Source organism: Anomalospiza imberbis, chromosome 3, assembly GCF_031753505.1.
Source record: "Anomalospiza imberbis isolate Cuckoo-Finch-1a 21T00152 chromosome 3, ASM3175350v1, whole genome shotgun sequence".
In the NCBI taxonomy this organism is placed as follows: domain Eukaryota; kingdom Metazoa; phylum Chordata; class Aves; order Passeriformes; family Viduidae; genus Anomalospiza; species Anomalospiza imberbis.
This window is the reverse complement of record NC_089683.1, coordinates 18380802-18403329: the sequence shown is the minus strand read 5'-3', so window position 1 is coordinate 18403329 and position 22528 is coordinate 18380802. Positions and strand designations below refer to the sequence as shown.

The window sequence follows — 22528 nt, the reverse complement described above, 5'->3', positions numbered from 1 at the left end:
TTTCGTAGGCAAAAAATATAATAGCTGAGTGATACAAGTTGGCATTCCATTTGTCTGTAAATCCGTGTCTCCTTCACACTCTAAAGAACAAATGTCAGAAACTCTCTCATCTGTAACAGGAAAAATAAAAAATGGTGTCCATTCTTTTTAAAATGTATTATTACCTTGGGTTTTTGAGTAGAACTCATTTATATGTCACTTACTTTCTAGAGCATTTCTCCACCTTGGTCAGAATAATTTTGCAGAAGCTCATCGATTTTTCACAGAAATTTTAAGGATCGACTCATCAAATGCTGTGGTAAATCTTCAAATTGCTACATATATAATGAACACCTAAATTATTCTCGTAATACTTCATGCATGGATTTAATTAGTATCCAGAGTATGCTCAGAGCTTTACAGAAAAATGGGATGTGGCATGTGTGCCAAAAGGTTTTCAGTATCCATAAAGGATAAGATGGAAAATGGGATGGGAAATTAAGAACCAGTCTGTATGAAGGGTGTGAATACATAGGCATGCCTGAAGAAATTCCGAGACACTCTTTCACGGGATCTTTGCAAAAGCCCTTTTTTTTGCACTCACTGTTTTTAGCATAGACTTGCATGTCAGAAAAAGAAACAGCAGCTGCCAACGTATATAAAATTAACTTTATTTCTCACAACATTGAAAGGATATTGTAATTTTAAGCATGACATTTTTAACACGTTGCATATCAGAGCCTTGGGTTCCTGTCACAAGCTGTTTATTTACCTTTGGGTTTCCTACACCTGGCAGTTTTCAGTACATGGTCATGTATGTGTTCCTGAGAAGTCAGACAGCTTACCCCCAGTAATCTGCTCCAAGGCCATTTACAGACTGAAGGGACTGAGTTTAAGGAATACAAGAATTGCATTATTTTGCAGACTGTAAAATAGCGTGTATTATAAATCACACAAGATCATGTAAAGTTTCCTGAATGGACAGAAAAATATTCTTTACTAAAAGGCCATGTTCTTTCTTTATCTTCAGCTTTCAGGAAATATGAAAGTTTCTGCTGATAAACATGTTATAACATGTTTTCAGTTTGTACTGTTGGAATCTTTCAATAACTCATAAAACCTGTTTTGTGTGGTAAGGAAAATGGAACCTGACTTGATCATTCATAATGTATTTAGACTGCCCTATCTGCTGGATTTACCTGAAGTCAGCTGTAGAAGCCTTTGTGATAAGAAAGTATCTTCCTGTTGCTTATGTGGACACATAAGCCAGGAGAGAGAAAAACACTTCTGAAAATATAATGAAGTAATTTTTTTTAAATCTATGAAAATGCATGTCGAGGCTCATGTGGTTTCTGAAATTAGTTTCTCTTGGCTTTCAGACTGACTAATGTCCTATACTATTTATATTTCATTTTAGACTGTCTTTTAGAGTTTCAGTTCTTAAAAGTCAGCAGGTCCTACTGGCAGAGGGTAAATCTTGAAAATTATAAGAAAAGGACAGCATTGTATAATTGATAATGTATTTTAGTTTTGCACACAGATGCAGAATAGTAATTCTTAGCATACAGTAAATATGTTGTAACTGCAGATGCTAGACTTCTTTTCCTTCTGTCTCATCACCTGTAAATACATACATACATATATATATATATATATATATATTTATAAACAGTATTTGTTTACAATATATTTTTCACTAGGCTAACAACAATGCTGCTGTTTGTCTTCTTTACCTGGGGAAACTGAAGGATTCCCTCCGGCAGTTGGAAGGAATGGTTCAGCAGGACCCTCAACACTACCTGCACGAGAGTGTCCTCTTCAACCTGACTACTATGTATGAACTGGAGTCATCTCGCAGTATGCAGAAGAAGCAGGCACTTCTAGAGGCTGTAGCTATCAAAGAGGGCGATAGCTTTAATACTCAGTGTCTCAAGTTAGGATAGGTCATTTCCAACTAATTTTTTAGAGCAGGGCTGATTTTTAAAATTGTATATACTCTCGTTAATCTGTAAATGTGAAATAAAATCTATTCAATTATGAGTATTCAGTGCAATTACTACAGAACCTGTCATCTCTAAAAGGCCTGTCATTGCAAAGACTTTGTGCTGACTTAGAGCCAGCTTCATCCCTACAGGTCTGTTCCTGTCTCGTTACTCCTCATTACAGTGCACTATATATGTGTGTGTGTGTGTATATATGTGTATATATATATATACATGTGTATAGTGTGTATATATATATATGTATATATATATATATATATATACATCAACTACACAGATTATTTTATGAGAAAAACTGAATTTAACCTTATATTGTCTTGATAATTTTTCAGTAGTCAATGAACAAACCACGTGAGCTTTTTTCATCAGCTAGGAGTTATTGACAGAATATCAGTATGCGTATTTCGGAAAGGAAATTCTGAATGCAACCTCTCTTCATTTGCTTCTACGGTATGTGCTTCATTTTGTCCCCATCGGACTCCTGAATATTACACCTTTGTGTGTCCATGGCTGTCAGAGGAGGCTGCTTGATAACCACCATTCAGGGTCACAGCATGGCTAAGGTTGGGAGGAACTCCTGGAGGCCATCTGGTCCAAGTCCCAGTAGCACAGGAACACATCCAAGATCATGTGAGGGAGTCATACAGTCCTGCACAGTATCCAGTTTCCCACAGTATGAGGGACTATACTAAATGGTCTCCCTGTACTTCCTTGGTTTTGTGTTACTGTTGGATCTTTTAGATTAAAACACGTGGATTCTGCAAAGCTGCTCCACTCTGGCATTCTGCTAGGTAGAGAAGGGAGCACTGCCAGTTGGAGTGGAAACACAATGGATTTCAGCTCAGTTCCTCTCCTTTCCCATTATAAAACAAAAACACTGAGCATGAAGTATTTCCCAGGGAAAATGATGCAGAGCATGAGGCAGAGGTATCTAAGGGTTAGGCCACACAGAGTGGAAGCAAGTGGGGCTCAGGACACAATGCAGTTATCAGTGATGCAACAGTATCAGCATACACTGATTTTGGTATCCTTCAGAACACAGATTCTTGGAATCACAGTACCACTGTGATACCAGTGTATTTCACATCTCTGCCCACATTTCTCCCTTCATCTGTATCATAAAGATTTAATGCAGATACTCCCACTCATACACAATATATGCATCTGTTCATAGGGGAGTTTTATTGTTCTGAGATTTAATGCCTAGCAATTGGACTAGTTTCTTGTCACAAATCACTGCCATGGGACAATTCCATAAGTGTGTTACATTTTTAATACCATATCCATCAATTAATTCTCACTCCCTTTAAATACACCCACCTGTATTTTTAAGTAACCAATAATTCATTTTTATGCTTGTCCATCTGGAGATACTGTACATGGGCCAAACAGTTGTCCTCAAAAGTCAAGTTGTTTGAAAACTTCTGCAGTCTAGACATGCAGACATAAGGATGCTGCAAAGGTGCTGGTCACCTGAAAAGACATAAGCCTACAGCTTACATAGAAACAGAATTTACTCCATTTTTACAGTATATTTCTGTTTTACAGGCCATACTTGTACACTGAAACAACAGCTAGTTGTGTACCAATCAACTGAAAAAAAAAGAAAGTAGTTGGTATTTCTGTTTCTGACTTGGCCTCTAGGTTGAACAGCTGGATCTGAAAGAAACTTGTGCAGCACCCGGGTAGACTTGTCCTAAGGTACCACTACTAAAGTCAAAAAATGAAATATTCAGCACCACCTGCTTTAGCTGGGCTTAAACACTATTTGCATAACTTTAGTGAGTATTAAAATAGTAAATTAAAAGTAGTTATATTGGCATTATTCTTTATGAGGTTTTACATTTGTTTTAATTTCTGCTAGGATTTTAGACAAGGCTTAACAATAATTGGACAGATTCTCAGTTTACATTGATAACTGAGTTGAAATCACTGTCATTTTCATTTTGTTACAGCTGTTAATCTGATCAGGTATGTTACTCCCTGTACTCATTTTTTAATTCTGTTAATATATTTTCACAGAATCACAAGGTTGGAAGAGACCTTCAAGATCATCGAGTCCAACCCGTTCCCTGACACCTCAACTAAACCATGGCACCGAGTGCCACATCCAGTCTTTTTAAACACATCCAGGGATGGTGACTCCACCACCTCTCCGGGCAGGAGTCACCCTTTGCGTGAAAAACCTTTTCCTAATATCCAACCTACATTTCCTTTGACGCAGCTCGAGACTGTGTCCTCTGGTTCTGTCAGTTGCTGCCTGGTGAAAGAGACCAAACCCCACCTGACTACAACCAGCCTTCAGGAAGTTGTAGAGAATGATAAGGTCTTCTTTTCTCCAGGCTAAACAAACGCAGTTCCCTCAGCCGTTCCTCACAGGGTTTATGTTCCAAGCCCCTCACCAGCCTCACTGCCCTCCTCTGGACACGCTCAAGCGTCTCAACGTCCTTCCCAAACTGAGGGACCAGAACTGGATACAGCACTCAAGGTGTGGCCTCACCAGTGCTGAGTACAGGGGGAGAATGACCTCCCTGCTCTTGCTGACCACACTGTTCCTGATACAGGCCAGGATGCCGTTGGCCTTCTTGGCCACCAGGGCACACTGCTGGCTCATGTTCAGTCTGTTGTCAGCCAGTACCCCCAGGTCCCTTTCTGCCTGGGCACTGTCCAGCCACACCATCCCCAGCCTATAACACTGCAGGGGGTTATTGTGGCCAAAATGCAGGACTCGGCACTTGGACTTATTAAACTTTATCTTGTTAGACTCTGCCCATCCATCCAACCATTCCAGGTCTCTCTGCAGAGCCATCCTACCTTCCAACAGATCAACACATACTCCCAGGTTAGTGTTGTCTACAAATTTACTGATGAAGTATTCAATACCCTCATCCATGTCATCAATAAAAATATTGAACAGAACTGGCCCCAGCACAGATCTGTGAGGGACACCACTGGTGACTGGCCACCAGCTGGATGCAGCCCCGTTCACCACCAGTTTCTCCAGCATAGGTCCCTTTTCTTGGGCACGGGGTTTTCTTTGGAGATAAAATAACCCTGGTATGTGACAATCATTGTTCTCAAAGATGCTGAGAGCACTGAACAATTTACCAGGACATGTAGTGATAGGACAAGGGGCAACAGTTATAAACTAAGGGTAGGTTTAGCTTGGACATAAGGAAAATATTATTCTTCTTGATGTGGCACTGGTATAGTTTGCCCAGAGAGACTCCCCATCTTTGGATGCATTCAAGACAAAGACTAGATGAGTTTTAAGCAAGCTGTTCTAGTGGAAGGTGTCTGTGCCCTTGGAGAGGGTTGAACTAGATGTGCTTCAAAGGTACTTTCCAACTCAAGCTAATAAGTTTTTTTACAGTAATATGTAAAATAATACAAAAGAGATTCACACACATTTAGCTGAAGTGTCATGTTGCATTGCTGTACCCTTGTCTGTGTTTTCAGAAAGTGTTGTCTGTTCCAATGCTAAGTAAAAGTAGCATGATCCATCATCATCCAGCATGCTGAAGCCACTTGCCTCTTTACAACTGCAATAAAAAGATTGTTTGGTTCCATAGTTCCTGATACTGCACATGTAAATGACAGTCTGTATTCTGATCAACAGAGAATAAAAAGTTATTATCCTAGTCAGAGTCCAATAGCCATTGTAAAAGAAACAAAATCTCATTTTCCAAATTTCTCTACATTCTAATTAATGTATATTACTACATAGGTCTCACTTCAGCATGTTTGCTGTGTTCTTATTAGTAGTAGCTTTTACTCAGATAAAAATGCTATTAGAGGAGACTTGGACTGGGTGACCTCTATGCTCAGCCAGCCATTAAACAAGTGACATCCTGGTAGACTTGCAGAATAATTAAAATCTAAATGCAAAGGCATATTATCACTGCTGGATGTATGCAAATTGTTAACTGTTTATGAAATGCAGGTAAGACTCAATGTCACTTTATGGCTTGGATGTAACATACATACAAGTGTTCCCTAAATTCTGCCTGTTACACATCTGAATGCTCTACATGATGTTAAAACATTAAAGCTAAGGACAAACTTTGTCCTCAAAACATTAATTACACCAGGCAATCCTGTTAAATTCAATGAATTCAACTGAATTTAATGAGGATTCCTGGTGTAAATGAGGGCAGAGCTCAGTTCTAAAACACAGCATGCATATGTCATCTGGCTAAGTGAGAAAAGCTGTGGAAAGCAGAGCCTGAATGCGTTGATTGTTGTATTCAAATCTTAAAGCTTAATGTGCCTTAACAGAAGTTTTGCATTTAAATTCCCACTTTTATTAAAAGAGGAGAAGAGCTGTATTTCAGACATTCAGATAATTACATTATGCACAGAGACTGATCCTCAAAAGAACTTGAGCATCTCTCTGGCATTTCTAATACCTAACTGCAGTTCAGGTGATAATGGCATCCCCTCACCAGCTGGTCACTGACGTTTTCCTGGTGCCTCAGTTTTCAGACTGAACACATGAAGTGTTCCCCAAAGGCATGTGCAGACATGCTTGAAACTCCACAATGGACTTCAGCCAGTGTACTGGAAAAGATGGTCATTCCTTCACCTACCCTAACCTTCATGTCAGCAGGAGCGCTTGGCACACTCTAGATGAGCTCACTGACCTGGTGGAAGAACTCACCCAGCCAGCTAAGGCCTCTTCAGATACATCTTCATCCTGAGGCTGTCAACACAAGGATGTGCTGGGAATTAGCACACTGCCTGGGTAGGCTGCTGGGTTTTCTGCACTATAGGCTTCTTAAGAGGCACACAAGTCCCTCTGTGAAGCCTTTGCTGCAGGTGTTTCGCAAATCCAGTCAGAGAGGGGGATAAGCGGGGTATGATCTTTATGCACAGCTAAGTTATGTCTCTCTCGTTTGTATGTCAGCTTAATCAACCACATGTGCTGGAGCTGTCTGAAAGAGGAGCGCAGGATGTGTGGTACTGGCATCAGCAGTTGCAGGGAGAAACACACATTCCCTCACTGCTTCAACTTGCAGCCAAGCAGCAGGCAGGGTCAACTTCTCTGAGGTTGCTGAGGTAGCAACCTATAATGCTGCTGTCATGAGCGGAGGCCAGGGAAATTAAAGATGTTAAAGTGAGTTAAACCAGTACCTCACGCCCATATAAGAGTTCAAAGGAAGATGCCATCCACTTCTTCCATCCTGCTTTCTACCCACTTGATTAAACATTGAGGAAGGAATTATCATTCCAGTGAGGTACCTTACAATGTAGGAACCTGCACACAGTTTCTGGCATTTGAACAGCAGTTCTGTAGTGCTGGATGCAAACAAGCCCCAGCACAAACCTTCAGGAAATGGTAGCAGAAAGCTGCTTTCCCACTTAGTTCTCCCAGCCAATCTGGGGATTACAAATTTAAAGATTCTCATCTTCAAGAGATGTGAGAGATGGTCACAACCCTGGTCTTAGGAAGAGAAAAGTGTGGATGGGGAGGAGGACCTAGGTGCTGCCTTTCCAAGCTGTTCTGGATCGACACATAGATTTTCTGTCCTAGATTCGGGCAGTCATCTGCAGATGTTTATTATGTATGAGAGTCATTAAAATGAATCCACCCAAAAGGCAGCAATAATGGCTTATAATTTTCCCACAAAGAGGGGAAAAAATTGGATGTTACTTTTTTGAGGCAAAGATGGAAGGGGGAGAAGGTTCCACTTTGGCTTTGAAACTGTCAAAACTGTCAGTACTAAATTAAAAAACTGAAGTAAAGAGATGCAGAACTAGAGTTGTTTATTAGAAGAAAAAAGCCCACAACAATTCCCCCCTCCAAAAAAAAAAAAACAAAAACAAAAAAAACCAACAACAACAACAACAAAAAATGAACCAAACAAAAAAAAAAAAACACCCCACTATTTTCAATACAATGTGTGAGCAAGTACTTCAAATGCTGGGACACACTCCAGTGGCAGGCAGCAGGACTGAGCCCCCACCCAAAACTGAGGCAGAAGCCTGTGCATAACCCAGCCACCACTTTGTTTTGTTACAGCATCACCAAGGACAGCTCACCTCCTTCCCATGAACAGCAGGTCAGCTTTAAGTTGCCTGAATCATTTGGGAAAAATAAGTAAGCCTGAGGGTGGACCCAAATCAAATTCTCCCAGCTCAAATGCCTGTGATCATAGGGGAAACCAGAGCCCAGAGCTCAGCTTGGCTGCTCCGGGCTGTGTCTGTGACCAAAGGCAATCCCAGAGCATACCCAGCCCAATTTTCTACCAGCTAATATTGACAGGCACAACAGTTTTTAATTGGTACTGTGAGAAGCAGCATAGAAAATGAAACAAAATGAATGCAGGTATCTCAGAGAGAACTACAGCAGGGGAGGCCAGAATTGAAAGGTTCACAGTCCTTTAACTGTTGACTCTTTCCCCAAGCATTTTGGTTTGTGAAATTTTGCTTCTTTGCCTTACCTGGGTACTTATACAGTTAATAAATAATGAGACCTAGCGACTCAGTTGCACAAAAATAGGTTTTTCAACTTGCAGGTATAGCAGAGTATTACCTTTTTGCAACCACACAAAATGTTTTGGGAATCAAGCTGTAAAATCACAATGAGTGGCAGTAAATCAGATGAAATCTGCATCTTTGAGCCAGGAGTATGAGTTGATATGTTTATTTGGCTTCAGGAAATAGAAGACAACTGTCAGTGACCCTATTCTCAAACTTCCTCCCCTATTTGAGGGAAGAAGGAGAGGATCTGAGAATTTTATCATTTTCCCAGGCAAGAGTCCCAAACAAATGATGTCATTGTCAAGCATAGCACAAGTCAGGTGGACAGCTTGGCCAAATATCTAAATCCACAATATGGCTACAAAGAAATATTCTTCAAAGCAGTGCTCAGCTTGCATCTCAGTCTTATGTGTGCTGGTGTTTGCCAGCTGATATTAAATGAGTGCCTTTGTCAGGAAACTGTCCCTTCTCATAAGTTCCGAGTTCAAGCTATGTCCTGGAACCAGACACCTGGCAGGAGAGTGCCTGTTCTGCCAGTAGGACCCGATGCTCTGAGTACATGAAAATTTATACTTGTCAAGTTCAGCAGCCAGGACAGGCAGCTACCAGCTCTCACAGCTGCAGGTAGCAGCACATCCCCTGCTCTCAGGCAGCCCAGGGCAAGACACTCACCTATTTTTAGACCCTCCTCAAGCGGATGTTACTATTTAACTACCAACTGGCTGTGAAACGTCTTTTCATTAAAAAATCCAGCCAAAGAAACTTTCCCCATGACATACAACAAGGGAGCACAGCCACCAGTTTGCCCACTTAAATTATTAAAAATCCTACTGTCCTGCCACCATGCCCACCCTGAAGCCCCCTGGCTTTGCCTGCCTGGCAGAGGCATGGTCAGCTGCAGGGGACATTCCCCAGTGTCTCGAGGAGAGTTGGGGATCGGCTAAGACAGCACTGCACTGTCTGCCTTGTATGGAGGAGAGGCGGCGTCCGAGGAGGTAATGAGGGAGCCGACTCAAGGCCAGGGAAAAAGTGTCAGGTTAAATCTGAGCTCTAAGGAGCCCCGAACGCCATTGTATCGGACAGCTGAAAGTGCCTTTGAGGCTTTTGCAACATCATAAGTACCAGGGCGGTAACCAGGGGGAAGGGACACCCACGACCCAATGGGGGGATTCGGGGGAGTGGAAGGCGGAGGGACAGACAGACACACAAACCAATGGGGGAAGTTCAAGGAGGGACCCCTGGCCCTCATCCACTCACTCAATGCCCAAGTTGGAAGATTTTGGGAGAGTGGGATGGGGAGCCGAGTGATGGACAGGGTACCAGGGAGGGGATGGGGATGACTGAGCATTTTCAGGGAGACTGGCAATGAGGGAAAGGCGGAAAAGCTCGGGGTGGAACCATTGGGAAAAAATGGGGGGTGAAGGGGCAAACCATTGCAGAACTGTTACAGAGATATATACAAACACAATACAATGACTCCTCCTTTTCCTTTTAAAAAGGAAGGAGGGAAAACTTAACAAACAAAACTAAAAGTTCAGTTTTTTTAAAATTGACCCGATCCAACCTGAGAGTCCCCATCCTTTAAAGAGTCCAGTCAGCCAGTCTGAATCTGCAGTCTCTTTCTTAATGTCCTTGACCAGCTGCTGCAACTGGTCTATTCTTTTATGGGCGTCCTCAGCCTTTGATGTTTTACTTGGGGCTGAGGAACGATCCATTTGGTGCTGAGATGGAACACACTGATCGGGAAGAGCAGCTGCAGGTCGGGGCTCAACTTGATATTCATGCTGGCTGGGTCCAGGTTAATGAAATCTGAAATGAATCTTATGAACAAAAAACATTAGGTTAGAGGGAGGAGTTAGGGATTTAAAGGGTGCGGCGTCTCTTCCGCCTCCAGCAAGCACTGGCTACCTGTGCCATAGTCCCAGACCTGGATACTTTGGGAACGTAAGGTTTCACCCACTTGGAGGGGACCCACTTCAAATCTGAGGGGGTGGATACATATCCCCCTCCCCCAGGTTATTATTTCATAGGGTCCTTCCCTCTCCCATGTTTCTGGGTTTTTTACCATGACTGGTAGATGAGCCTTTAGGTTGGTCTGACTACTTTCCAGAAAATGCCTGGTAATAGGTGGATTCAAGTTCTCGTACATGCAGTTTAAGAAACTGATGGTAAACAGAGCTTTGGACAACCGTACTTGAGGGGATTCCACCTTTATCGCCTGTTGCTGTTGATGAAGAACCCTTTTTAGGCTCTGGTGGGTCCTCTCCACCACAGCTTGGCCTGTCGGGGAATAGGGGATGCCAGCTTTTTGCTCTATTCCCCATTGTTGCAGGAAGCTCTGGAACTCCTTGGACTTGTACGCGAGGCCATTGTCTGTTTTGAATGACTTTGGGGATGCCCAGCATGGAGAAGGCCTGCACCAGGTATCTTTTGATGTCAGAAACCTTTTCCCCTGTGTGGGCTGAAGTGTAGACTACACTAGAGAAATTATCTACTGAGACATGGACATATTTGAATCTGCCAAATGACTGCATGTGAGTCACATCCATTTGCCACACCTCACAGCTTCTCAAACCCCTAGGGTTTGTCCCTGAGCTATGGGAAGGGAGAGAATTTTGTTGGCAGCTGGGACATGCGGCTACAATGGCCCTGGCCTGTTTGCATATCAGATAGAACTGATTTTGGCCTGATTGAACACATCTGGAAGTGGGGCCATCTGTACTGGTGCTGCGAGGGCATCAGCTCTTCGATTGCCCTTGGCAATGAACCCTGGCAGGTCAGTGTGTGGCCTGACATGCATCACATAAAATGGTTGCTCTCAGTGGGAGACCAATTTTACCAGTTCAAGAGCAACTCATACAATGCAATGTTGGAGACTTCCTCCAAGATTGCATTCTCTGCTCTGGACACTACACCTGCTACATAGGCTGAATCTGTGACCAAATTAAATGGTTCAGAGAACCTCTCAAAAGCTCTGACAACAGCGGCCAACTCAGCTACTTGAGGTGATCCTTCCACCTCGGCAACATCTGCCTCCCACTGCCGAGTCTGAGGATCTTTCCAGGTCACGACTGACTTGTGAGATGTTCCTGATGTGTCGGTAAACACTGTCAGTGCCTTTAGAGGTGTTTTGTTCTGAATTGGTTTTAGTGACAATGTAAGTTGGACATCCAAATTGAAAATCTTGTGGGCTGGTCGATGGATTGAAATTTGACCAGTGTAGCTGTCCAATGCAAACTGCAGTGCTTCGTTTTCCTGAAGCAGACGTTCTAACATTGCTTTGGATAGATGGCCCGATTCTAATTTTAATGGAATGTGGATACAGTCAAAGTCACACCCTGCTAACTCCCTGATCCGGACCCTTGCTTTCCGGATCAGTTCTGCCACCAGCTGTTGTGGCCGTGTCATCTTCTTGGACCTGTTATGACTGAGGAATACCCACTCTATGATTAAGAGTGGGTCCCTCCGGTCCCGGTCCTTCTTCCCTACTTGGGTGACCTCCCATTGGAAGATCACCCCATGGAGGTGTGGTAGCTTACCAATTATGAATTTGAAGGGCAGGCCCGGTTGGTAACGGTGGGCCTGCCTGGCAGACATCTTGTGCTGCACTTTCTCCAGTGCGACCCTCGCTTCCTGGGTAAGGGTCCTAGGAGAACTAGGCTCCTCTCCCCCTTTCAATAAATTGAAAAGAGGGGCTAGGTCTTCAGTGGAAATAACCAGCCAAGGCCTCACCCAGTTCAAAGTCTGGTGAAGAAGTAATGTTAATGTTTGGTTCCCTCCACCCGCCCCCCACAGATGTTCTTGGCTCCGCCCCATTTCTGTCATCGCACAGAGAAGGACTGCACTTAGATTTTAGTTTTTTGATGGCCCTCCTTCGGAAGCAACCTTTTGTTTTTGTTGGGCCTTCCTGAAGTTAAGAAACTGTTGCCTCAATGGGCAGTTGGGCATCCAATGCCCTGGATCCCTGCAAAGATGACATCACAGGTCTGCTGGGGGAGGTCTCTTAAATGTCCGTGGAGTGCGCAGCAGCTGGCTGCTGGATGGCAGGTCAGGGACATCGACAGCCGTCACCTTCCTCAGTTCCCTCTATTTGTGATGTCGATCCGCAGATGTGATTGTGACCTTCCTTGAGCACACTTCTAGCATGGACTGTAGGGTCGGCGGTGGGTCAAGGGGCAGACTCAGGATTGCAGCTTTACACTTGTCGTTGGCATTTTGCCAAGCGATCTCCATATGGATTCCCTGCTGCACTCCCAGGTCCTGTACCAGAAGGTCCACCACCCTGCAAAATTGCTCAACAAACTTAAGGAAAGACTCAGAGGGAAACTGAGTTACAGACAGGTAATTATCAATGGGGACATCCGGGCGCATCCCAAAAAACTCCTTTTCCGCCACCTTCACGCTCTCCCGGAGAGCCTCCTTAGATTTTTTTGCGGCTTGTTTTCCCCCCTCCGCCCATTCCCCCTCCCCGCTACGGTGATCAATGGACAACAACAACTCATCATCATCCATCGTTATGTCATGGTCAGCCAATAGTGTTGTTAAAGCGGACCGTGCTTCCTTTTTCCACGCTGCCTCCCCTACTAAAAACTCTGCAGAGAATAGCAAGCACGAGAAAAGTGTACGGAGATCAGCAGGAGTTAAGACATTTCCCGAAATGGTGGCCCTCAACAGTCCCTTGAAATATTAGCTGTCCCTACCAAAACAGTCAAGTGGGGACCACTGGGGCCAGGGTGCCCCCCTCCTCTGCCTAGGGATATAGGTGACTGGAGGTGAGACATGACTGACACATCCCAGAGTGGGCGGAGCTGGGGGTGTGGTTTGGGCGGAGATGGGAGGAGCTGGAAGGGAAGGTGGAACACCGGAAAGAGGGGAGGAGTCAGGAGACAGGAAGGGGTTGGCTGATGGGCGAAAAGGGTTTAGGGGAGGAGCAGGAAAAGGATCATGGGGAGAAAAGGGCACGTGGCAGGAACCGCCACCTTTCGTGGCATCCGCCATCTTGCGCTTCAGGGGAGATTCAAGGTGGAAGATTCTGGAAGAGTGGGATGGGGAGCCGAGTGATGGACAGGGTACCAGGGAGGGGACAGGGGAATGACTGAGCATTGTCAGGGAGACTGGCATTGAGGAAAAGGCGGGAAAGCTCGGGGTGGAACCATTGGGAGAAAATGGGGGGTGAAGGGGCAAACCATTACAGAACTATTACAGAAATATAAAATCACAATACAACACTGTCCATTCACAGTTTACACAGAGTCCCCTTCAGAAAAGTTTTCTCAAGATGTTCATGAGAAAATGGGGTATATGCCACTTTGGGAAAGTTTGGATTAAAGCAGAGAATAATACATAAGTACCAAAAAAATGCTATCTTTAAACATCTCAGTTCAGTAACATTTATCCTATTTTTTTTTAATTCTAATCCTGGAGGAGCTGAAATATTTGCCTGAGTTAATGCTGCCAATATGATGTTGCTGGAACTACTTCCATGAATTTTCATACTACATCAATATACCAGGATTTTCACTAGTTGTGGTAAAACAACCATGTTTTTGGACCAAAAATCAACTTCACTTTGCACTTTTTTTTTGGGGGGGTGGGGGGGGTGCAGAGGGAAGAAAGAAAAAGACACAAAATCCATGATGAAAATAAACTGCATTTTTCATCTGAAGGAATAGCATATTCTCCTTCCCATCTCTCTGCTTTCTAGAATGTTTTCTATTAACATTTTTTTCTGCCCAGCTGTTTCCTCCCACTATAATTTCCCACATAACCTCTTTGCAGGAGTGGAATCTTTATACTGGCCCCAAACTGCTTTTTTCTGGCTGACAAAAACCACTTTCAGAGTGCAAAGCTTTCACCCTTTCAAAGACACCTATAGCACTAAAGGGCATGGACTCCAAAGTGTTGACAGTCAGACCCCCACAGCCCCTGTCACCTCTCAGCAGCAGAATGCATTGTGCTATGAAAATGATAAACGATCTCCAGTGGGGTGATCGTGTGTTATTTTGACAGCCAGGAGATGGGAGCTGTACTGGGTGTATATATTCCTCCAGAGAGGCAACAAAACAAGGCGGTTCAGTCCTGCTCCCCAGGTCACATCCTACATCAGCGAGCTGCTGAAAGCAATTGCTGCGGGCAGGTGCTTTACTGTCCATTCCTCATCACTGCTCCTAACTGTAAATCTCTCCCGAGGAGAATGCATTACCTGCTCTCTCTTCCTGGTCGCTCCCCCAGCTTGTTGGGACTGGCTGCTCTCTAAGTGGGGGTTCCTGAGGTCCTGGGCTGCTGCCCCACCTCTCCTTTTGCAGAGAGAGATCAAAACAGAAAGGCCCATAGGAGGAATGAACAGTCTCACCTTGGCTTCTGACAAAAAAAAAAGGAAACAAAAGCTTAGAAGAGGGATGAATTAGATGGGATACCAGGGACTGATACCAGCACCAGGAGAAAGCAGTCATTTTACTTTACATTCAGAAATCCAATTTTCTGTGGCATATAAATCAAAGGAATAAAATCTGCTGCAGGCAATAACTGTCATTTATTCCTGCACCTTGAAAAATCCCCAAAGTTTCTGGGAGCAGGAAGCCCCAGTGTGCTGTGCAAGAGGACATTCAAGTGCTCCCTTCAGACAAGTGGCACACAAATCCCTGAGCCGGTAAGGCACATGTCACAGCACAGCCTCCCCCATGTGTGTCTGACTACAGCTAAACTTCCTATTTGCTCCTAACACCGATATTTCAGACACTCCTATGCAACTTCACTCTCAGAAACATTTAAAGAAATAAAATACCTAGAAATGGTTAACAGTAATGCTGCTACAAAGTGAGAAAAACACTGTTACCTACTAAAGAACAGCTGTGTACACACTCATAGGAAAGAACAGTGGGAAAGTTCAATTATCCATCATCTGCTACATTAGGAAGACCCAGGTAGGGCCATTTCAACCTCCTCCTAGAGTTGTTTATTTAGGAGACTGCGAGGCAGGAGTATGTATTATATCTGACTGAAATCAGCACACAGGCTGCAGTCAGCTCATCATCCACTGAGAGCTGGAGCAAGCAGTACATCTACTCAGCTGACATAATTCATCACCGAGAAGAGTAAAACGCTCCAGGGCCCACTGCTGAGGAGCTCCATGTCCTGTGGAAGCACAAGGTGTTTACTGAAAACCAGCCTAGTGTCCCTAAGTCTACTCTTCTCCCTCTCACAGCTCAAGAAACTGAGGCACAGTGAGTCATTTGTCCCATGTTATAGAACAAATCAATGCCAGCACAAGGAATAAAAGCTGATTAATAATTACAGTAACACTGCTGTTCAATGAGTCCTAAATGTCAGCATGAAGAATAAAAAAAACCCCAAACCAATAAAAAAATCAACATACCTAGATCAAAGTCATTTTATTAATAACTCACAAATTTGCTACATTTTACTGAGAAAACCACAGCTTTATGTACCAGGGTAGAACTTGGAAAGCTGCATACTAAAATGCAGATTATGCAAATTTATCTTATGAACATTTTTAGACAAGAATGAAGGAGGGTTTCTTTTCTTTAATTAAAACCAGAATCCTACATACTTCATTAGCATGGATTCTGAGCAAAATGAATATTAATGTAGCCCACCTCTCACAATTCTACCTGCCAGAAATACCAAGGAAAAAAAGGTTAGAAAATGGATTCCTGAGCAACTGTAAATGCAACTAGCTAATGTCATTGCAAGGCTGCTGGCATCTTTGGAAGGTCACAGAGATCAGGAAAACCTTTTTGAGCAGAAAAAGGCAAATAATACTGCCACCTTCAAAAAGGCACAAAAGAAGATCTGGGGAGCTGCAGGCTGCTCAGCCCCACTCCAGTCCCCAGGCATGTTACAGAATAAGCCATTATGGAAGGTGCTCCAGGCACAAGAAATACCAGGTGATGGGGGGCAAACAGTCAATGCCAATTCACCAAGAGCACATTCTGCTTGATGCTGACTGCCAGGGGCAATGGCCCTGTAGCAGAGGGGACACCATAGGGGCCATTCACCTTGACTCCAGCAAGGCTTTCACTAGTGTCTCCCACAGCAGCCTTGTAGCCTGGCTGAGGACACAAACTACTGGGTGGATAAAGAACCTCAGGTCCATTGGGCTCGAAAGTGTCTCTGGTTCAAACTAACTATCAGGTGGTTACAAGTGACATCCCTGTTACCAGAACTAAGGCAAAAGAGAAGGGAGCCTAGCCCAGGGCACTGGTCTGTGCAGCCTGGAGAGGAGAAGGCTCAGAGGAGACCCAACTACTAGAGCAGGGACTATGAAGGAGACAGAGCTGGACTCTCCTCACACATGCAGTGAAAGGGCAATAGACAACTGCAAACTGCAACCAGGGAGTTGGCCATGAAGAACAAATGCTTGGCCATAGGAGCAGCTAAGTGCTGGAGCCAGCACCCAGACAGGCTGTGGGACCTTCACCACCAGAGATTTCCAAACTGCACGGTCTTGAGCAACTTGGTCTAGCTTTAAAACTGGCACAGTAATTCACAGGGTTGGACTAAATGACCTCCAAATGACCTTTCAATCTAAATTTTTCTATGATTCTGTGATTCCAAATTCCTATGTAAATACAAGACTAATCAGTGAAAACCAACAAGGCACATTTATCCTGACAGGGCTTTGGGATGTTCCACCTGCCAGGTCTCAGACACCATTATGTTCTTCTTCAGCCAAAAACTTCATGTACTGTTTCCGAGCAGGAAAATCATCAGCCGGCCTGTTGTACGCAGTCCAGACGGGTTCTCCAACAAACAGTCTCATTGCCTTCACGTAATTCTGCCAAAGAACAAGAAGTGACAAATCATTTAAGAGCTCCTTTTCAAGGGATCTTCATTCCAAATTTAAGGTTCCACTCACACTTCGGCAGAAATTTTTGAAACTATTTCATGATGGACTGAAAGCTTCACACATTCCAGAAGATTATAGCACTATACTGCTGTTCCTGCTCCCAGTGCCTGCAGTGGAAGACTGTGGCACCTATGCAGTGATATACTGTGTCATGATCAGTGCCTTCAGTTCAGGCAGAAGCAGTACTTCTCCCCATTTCAAAGAAACCAAAACCATCCTGTCTTATGCAAACCTTTGCACTAGATCCACAATACTCAGCAGTGCAGCATTTAAATCCTATTTGCTTATTTAAACAGCACCAACCCAAGTACCCAAGATATTTACACAATGCTTTTGGGGAACACCAGAAGCGTCACAGTCACAGCCACGAAAACTGAATGGGAAGTTCATGAACTACCCAAAAAATAAAGCTTACAGGAAATGAAAAGTCTCCAGATTCCAAAAGGAAAAGCAACAGCCTCTAACACCAGCTAACCAAAAGTATGCTTGGCACAGGATACAACTGTGGCAGCAGAAAATGGGATTTTACATCCTGCAGAAGTGCTCCAACCATGGGGTTATGGGGAACTCTCCTCTTCTGTCCACTATGCTATAGATTTAGACCCTACCTATTCTGTAAAACACAGACAGATGATTATCTTACACCCAGTTCAGTAATGGTAAGAATAAAGTTAGGTACGAAAAGAACTTAGCTGCAAAATGCCAGGGTCTAGAAGCATCTAAAGATTTTACTTTGAAGATGCACTTCTGGACTAAAGCTCCTGAAGTGAACAAACACTTAAGACTTCTTGGGGACTCAACCATAACACCTGACATTTTGTCTGTGTAAAGAAAAAACCTGAGAGTAGTAAATGTAGCTTATTCACTGTGGATCTCAAGATGCAGATGGGAAAAGTCGTGTTTTTTACCAAAGCAGCAGCTCTGTTTTTCACATGTATAAACACTGCTATCTGGACAGCTGATTCAAAACAAAACCATTCTCAAAGCCATTCTCTTCACCAGACATGCAACTTCACCACACAGGAGACAGCACGTTTCCCCATTTTGCAGGGGTAATGCTGAGGTCACAAACACATCTGTAAAAGCCCACAAGAAGAGAAACACAGACCAGGACTGTAAGTGCCAATCTCAGACTCCCACTGACAAAAATATCTTACCAAAGGAGGTCCGGTGGAGCCAGCATGCAGCTTAGCATACAGCAGTTGCAAGTAGTGGCTCCTTCTTTCCCCGAAGGTGAATTTCACACTTGTGAAAAATGTCACTGCTGGACACAGACATGCTCTTCTATCCCCATAAATATACACAACAAGGCAATACAGAATGACCCATCTACATCTCATCCACCTCAACCAACAGCTGGGACAACAGTGGGAGGGACAGCTCAAGGCTTGATATGCCACAGATATTATGTGGCAATGACTTACAGCTGAATAGGAGAAGCTGAATTTGTGACCTGGAGATGAAAGGTTCAGATACTGTGAATTATTTATTACTTTTCATTCTCCTCCTTCATAGTTAATATGTTTTATTAATGAACTGCAAGTCTCAGGGCATGTGGTTACTAATGTGATATATATTCATATGGATTTGTCATCAAAATTTACGGTAATCTACAACAACATACGTTCTCATCCAGTGTAAATCGGTGATATATGCCAGCAGGGAGGGTTATCATGTCTCCTTTTTCCATGGAAATCCGAATCCATTTGTCATCTTTGTCTCGAACATCAAAATAGCCAGATCCCTCCAAGATGTAACGAATTTCATCATCGAGGTGTAAATGTTCTTCATAAAATGTTTTTATCTAGGAATAGCAAATATTTTGGAAAACTACTGAACATGGGAAAGCTGCAAAAAAATCTGGTAGAAACACAGAGAAGCTGAGAAAGGCTTTCAAAGAGTAACTGTGTTTTAACTAACAGAGGAGACCAACATGGGTAAGATGGCCAAGCCAGCCAGTCAGCCTGTCTCCAGACACATCTAAGCAGGCTTCTACATTTCCTCTGGAGGGCAGGAACTCCTCTGACAAGAAGGAGCTCTAGCTGTACGTAACCATTCTCTGAGTAACAGTAATGCTCACAGACATTCGAAAGAGAGATGGGTAAAACTTCCCACTGCAGGATTTGGTCCTTGCGCTTGCTCAGTTCAATCATTTTGTGCTTTCCCCCCACCAACACACAGCACCAAAACAAAGCCACAGACTATCTATCCCCCCTCTTTTACACTTACGTAGAGCTGAATTAGCTGCACAGGGTACTACCACTGCCTGTGAAAATGCAGTTACTGCCAAACACAGCCTATCTACAGCAATCTGATGTAAACAGTGCGTCATGCCTGCCTACACACAGACCCAGCTCCAGGCTCTCTTGTCCAAGACAGTGGCAGCAACATTTTCTTTTTTCTGGAATGGCAAATTCCTTGTACATTCACAGAAAACAAAACACATTTTAAAAGTTCAATTAACGGAGACCTGAGAGGTTTAATGCACAGTGAGCAGTGCAATGCCAGGTACCATCACCACCTGCTCAGGTCTGAATGATGTTTAGCCACACTTCTGCAGATGTCCTTGAGGCAGAAGTGATCCAGCACAGCAGGATGAGCAAAAGTCCCTATGTCTTGTAAAGAATGGCCCACCTTTGTGTCACATAGAGCCTACCCAGGCCATCTTCCTAATGAATTACTACCTAATTCACCTTCTCACCAAAACAAAACCACTAGAACACAATGGGCTAAAAACAAACTGGTAAATGGAAATTTAATAAAAATATGAAAGTGTCATTGGGCTGCTGTCTTCAAGTCAGAGCAGCAAGCCAGCAGCACCTGGAGGTTAGGATGAGAAAGCTCCTTCTAGGAGGCTCATCTAAACAGTGTTGAGCTGCTATGAAATTGTCAAGGTATAAGCTCCCCAAGGTAAAAGAATCTACTTGTACAAAGAATGTATCCCTCCAATTCCATGTGGTTAACACTCACTTAAAAAAAAGGCATTATGCAAGCAGCCATTAGGATGTCAAAGCCTTCAAAGCCCAGGCCCAGCTGGCAGCTACTTGCCTTCATCACAGAAAGGCTCTCTGAGAACAGGTCAGCATTGGCAGAACTCTCCTGGCAGGAATCTTAGTTATGAAATGACAGTGATGGAAATGATCCTCAAAACCTTTGAGGGCAATCTACAGAAGCAAAAAACCTCTATTATCTTTAAAATTATATCAAAAGTTCTTTCTTAATGTTCAGGACTTCAGTACAGGATGTATTTTAGACGTGGAAGCCTCATCCCCGAGTCCCGCTGGGCTGTGCAGGTGTCCCACGCTGGCCGGTGCGGAAACCCGCACTGAGAGCAAAGTTTCGCGTACCTTTTCCTCATAATTTGGAAGCTTGTCTTTGTGTATGGTCACTATATCCATCCAAGAATAATTTTCTGCTCTCCGAATCTCTTTCAAGCATGGATCAGTCTCATAGTTATCAGCATCCAACTAAAAAAACAGGCAGAGGAAAAATAATAATTAAAAAAAAAAGCATTCGGACGCCATTGCTGAAGGCGGAACTCCGGGCACTCGTGGGAATGCCGAGGTGCCGGCAGTGCCGGGCCGGCTCGGCCGCTGCACGGGGAGCTGCCACAGGGACACGGGGCTCCTGCACCGGCCCCCGCCCCAGCTGCCTCCGCTCTGCGGGCGGCGCGGTCCGGCCCGGCCCGGCGGCTCCCCGCCGTACCCTGCGGTACCACCCCGCCGTACCCTGCGGTACCACCCCCGCCGTACCCTGCGGTACCACCCCGCCGTACCCTGCGGTACCATCCCCGCCGTACCCTGCGGTACCACCCCGCCGTACCCTGCGGTACCATCCCCGCCGTACCCTGCGGTACCACCCCCGCCGTACCCTGCGGTACCACCCCCGCCGTACCCTGCGGTACACCACGCCGAGGCGGCGCAGCTGCTCCAGGCTGACGGCGCGGTTGGGCCGCTGCCGGTGCGGCGCCCGCTGGTCCTCCTGGGACTCGTCCATGTACCAGGCCTCCACCATCCCGCCGCCACAGCGTCCGCGGGGCCGGGCTGCCGGCGCGTCCCGCCCCGGCGGGGCTCCAGGGCCCGGCTGCGAGCGGCCGGGCCCGCCCCGCGGCCCGGGGCAGAGTGTTACAGGGGCGCCACGGGCCGCTCCAAACACGCTGAACAGGGGGCGGTGCGGAGCTTGCGTTCGAGGGAACAGCTTCAGGCTGAGAGCCGAAAGTCCCCGAGAGACCGCCGGGGTTCGGGACTTCGCACCCGCAGCAGCGCCCCAGGGTAACCCGAGTGAACGGCCACGGGGTTTGCAGCGTGTCGGCCCTCGCTGTAATGCTCTGACGGAACTTACTGCTACGTCTCAGGCTTGAAGGCCGGCATTGCAACCCCACAATATGGAAAAAAAAAAAAAAAGAAATTAGGCAAAAAAAAAAGTAAGACATGCTTGCTCAGATAACTTGTGTTGTCTCCATCCATGAAGATGCAGCCTCAGCGTTCTCCCCGAGCTGGAGTAAACAAGACATCCTGGGTGTGTCCCCTCCAGCAGCCACACTTCTGCTGTCTACCTGATCCTACAGGGCAAATAAACCAACAGCCAGCTAAGCACAATAGAAGAATGGCCAGACAACTGAAACAATCCCTCCTTAGAATTTTTCTTCATAAAAAGAGTTTCTAACTTATCAAGGTGTCTCAACCACTACTATTTCAATTCTCATAAAAAGTTACCAGATCCATTTAATGTATAATATGTTTAAGCACTACTGGTTATCAAACAGATACTCTAGAAACTGTGCACAAGGCACATGGAGGATAAGTAGGTGTTTTGGGACAGCCAGCACTGAATATCGTGGCTGCTAAATGCCAGTATTCTCCTAAAGTTGCAGTTCTCTGAAAAGATTACTTCGACATCCACCATCCTCTGCAGGCCCTCAAGACCCTTTTAAGTCCTTTTGAGAAGAACTGTTTGTTTTCCATCCTTTAATCAGCCTTAATCTTGTAACCTTCCTCTTGGCTTTCTTCTGTCCTGAATTTCCAGAATAAGAATAAACATTCACATGAAATTGGTATGTCCTATTAGATTTTCTATTATAATCTCCCTATTGGATTCAGGTAATCAAGTGGCCTAAATTCAGTATTACGCAGTTGTTATGATTTACCCACCACAGTCTCACAGGTTTTCCAAAGCTCCTGCTTAAATAATAAAA

General features: G+C 44.6%; 2 protein-coding genes across 5 annotated transcripts in view; one reads left to right on the top strand and one right to left on the bottom strand.

Moving 5' to 3' along the window:
* TRAPPC12 (trafficking protein particle complex subunit 12) overlaps positions 1 to 2019 on the top strand; it is a 52783-nt gene extending 50764 nt beyond the window's left edge. The window contains exons 11-12 of the mRNA XM_068183530.1: positions 211 to 298; positions 1680 to 2019. Of these exons, the coding sequence (XP_068039631.1) occupies positions 211 to 298; positions 1680 to 1922 (331 nt within the window). The 3' untranslated portion in view covers positions 1923 to 2019. The remainder of the gene's footprint in view (positions 1 to 210; positions 299 to 1679) is intronic.
* Positions 2020 to 17063: 15044 nt separating this feature from the next.
* On the bottom strand, positions 17064 to 21571 carry ADI1 (acireductone dioxygenase 1). Of its 4 annotated transcripts, XR_010997009.1 has the most exons (5): positions 21205 to 21571; positions 20682 to 20801; positions 18959 to 19138; positions 18679 to 18787; positions 17064 to 17262 (listed from the first exon to the last, which is right to left on the bottom strand). XR_010997009.1 is itself a non-coding variant. In XM_068183527.1 (4 exons), exons 1-4 carry the CDS (start codon positions 21346 to 21348, stop codon positions 17131 to 17133), a joined length of 576 nt encoding a protein of 191 aa, XP_068039628.1. In that variant the 5' UTR covers positions 21349 to 21557; the 3' UTR covers positions 17064 to 17130. The 4 variants fall into 4 exon arrangements, 3 of the variants coding, with proteins under 3 accessions (XP_068039628.1, XP_068039629.1, XP_068039630.1); XM_068183527.1 differs by lacking the exon at positions 18679 to 18787 and having other exon boundaries at positions 21205 to 21557; XM_068183528.1 differs by lacking the exon at positions 18679 to 18787 and having other exon boundaries at positions 21229 to 21550.
* Between the last annotated feature and the right edge of the window lie 957 nt (positions 21572 to 22528).

Bases quoted from the DNA above. Each gene is read 5' to 3' on its own strand.
- ADI1 (XM_068183527.1), bottom strand. From the start codon at position 21,348: ATGGTGGAGGCCTGGTACATGGACGAGTCCCAGGAGGACCAGCGGGCG. The intron at 20,802-21,204 runs GTACGGCGGGGG...CTGTTTTTTTAG, and splicing joins GGCGGGGGTGGTACCGCAGG to TTGGATGCTGATAACTATGA. The intron at 19,139-20,681 runs GTACGCGAAACT...TGCTATTCCTAG, and splicing joins TTCCAAATTATGAGGAAAAG to ATAAAAACATTTTATGAAGA.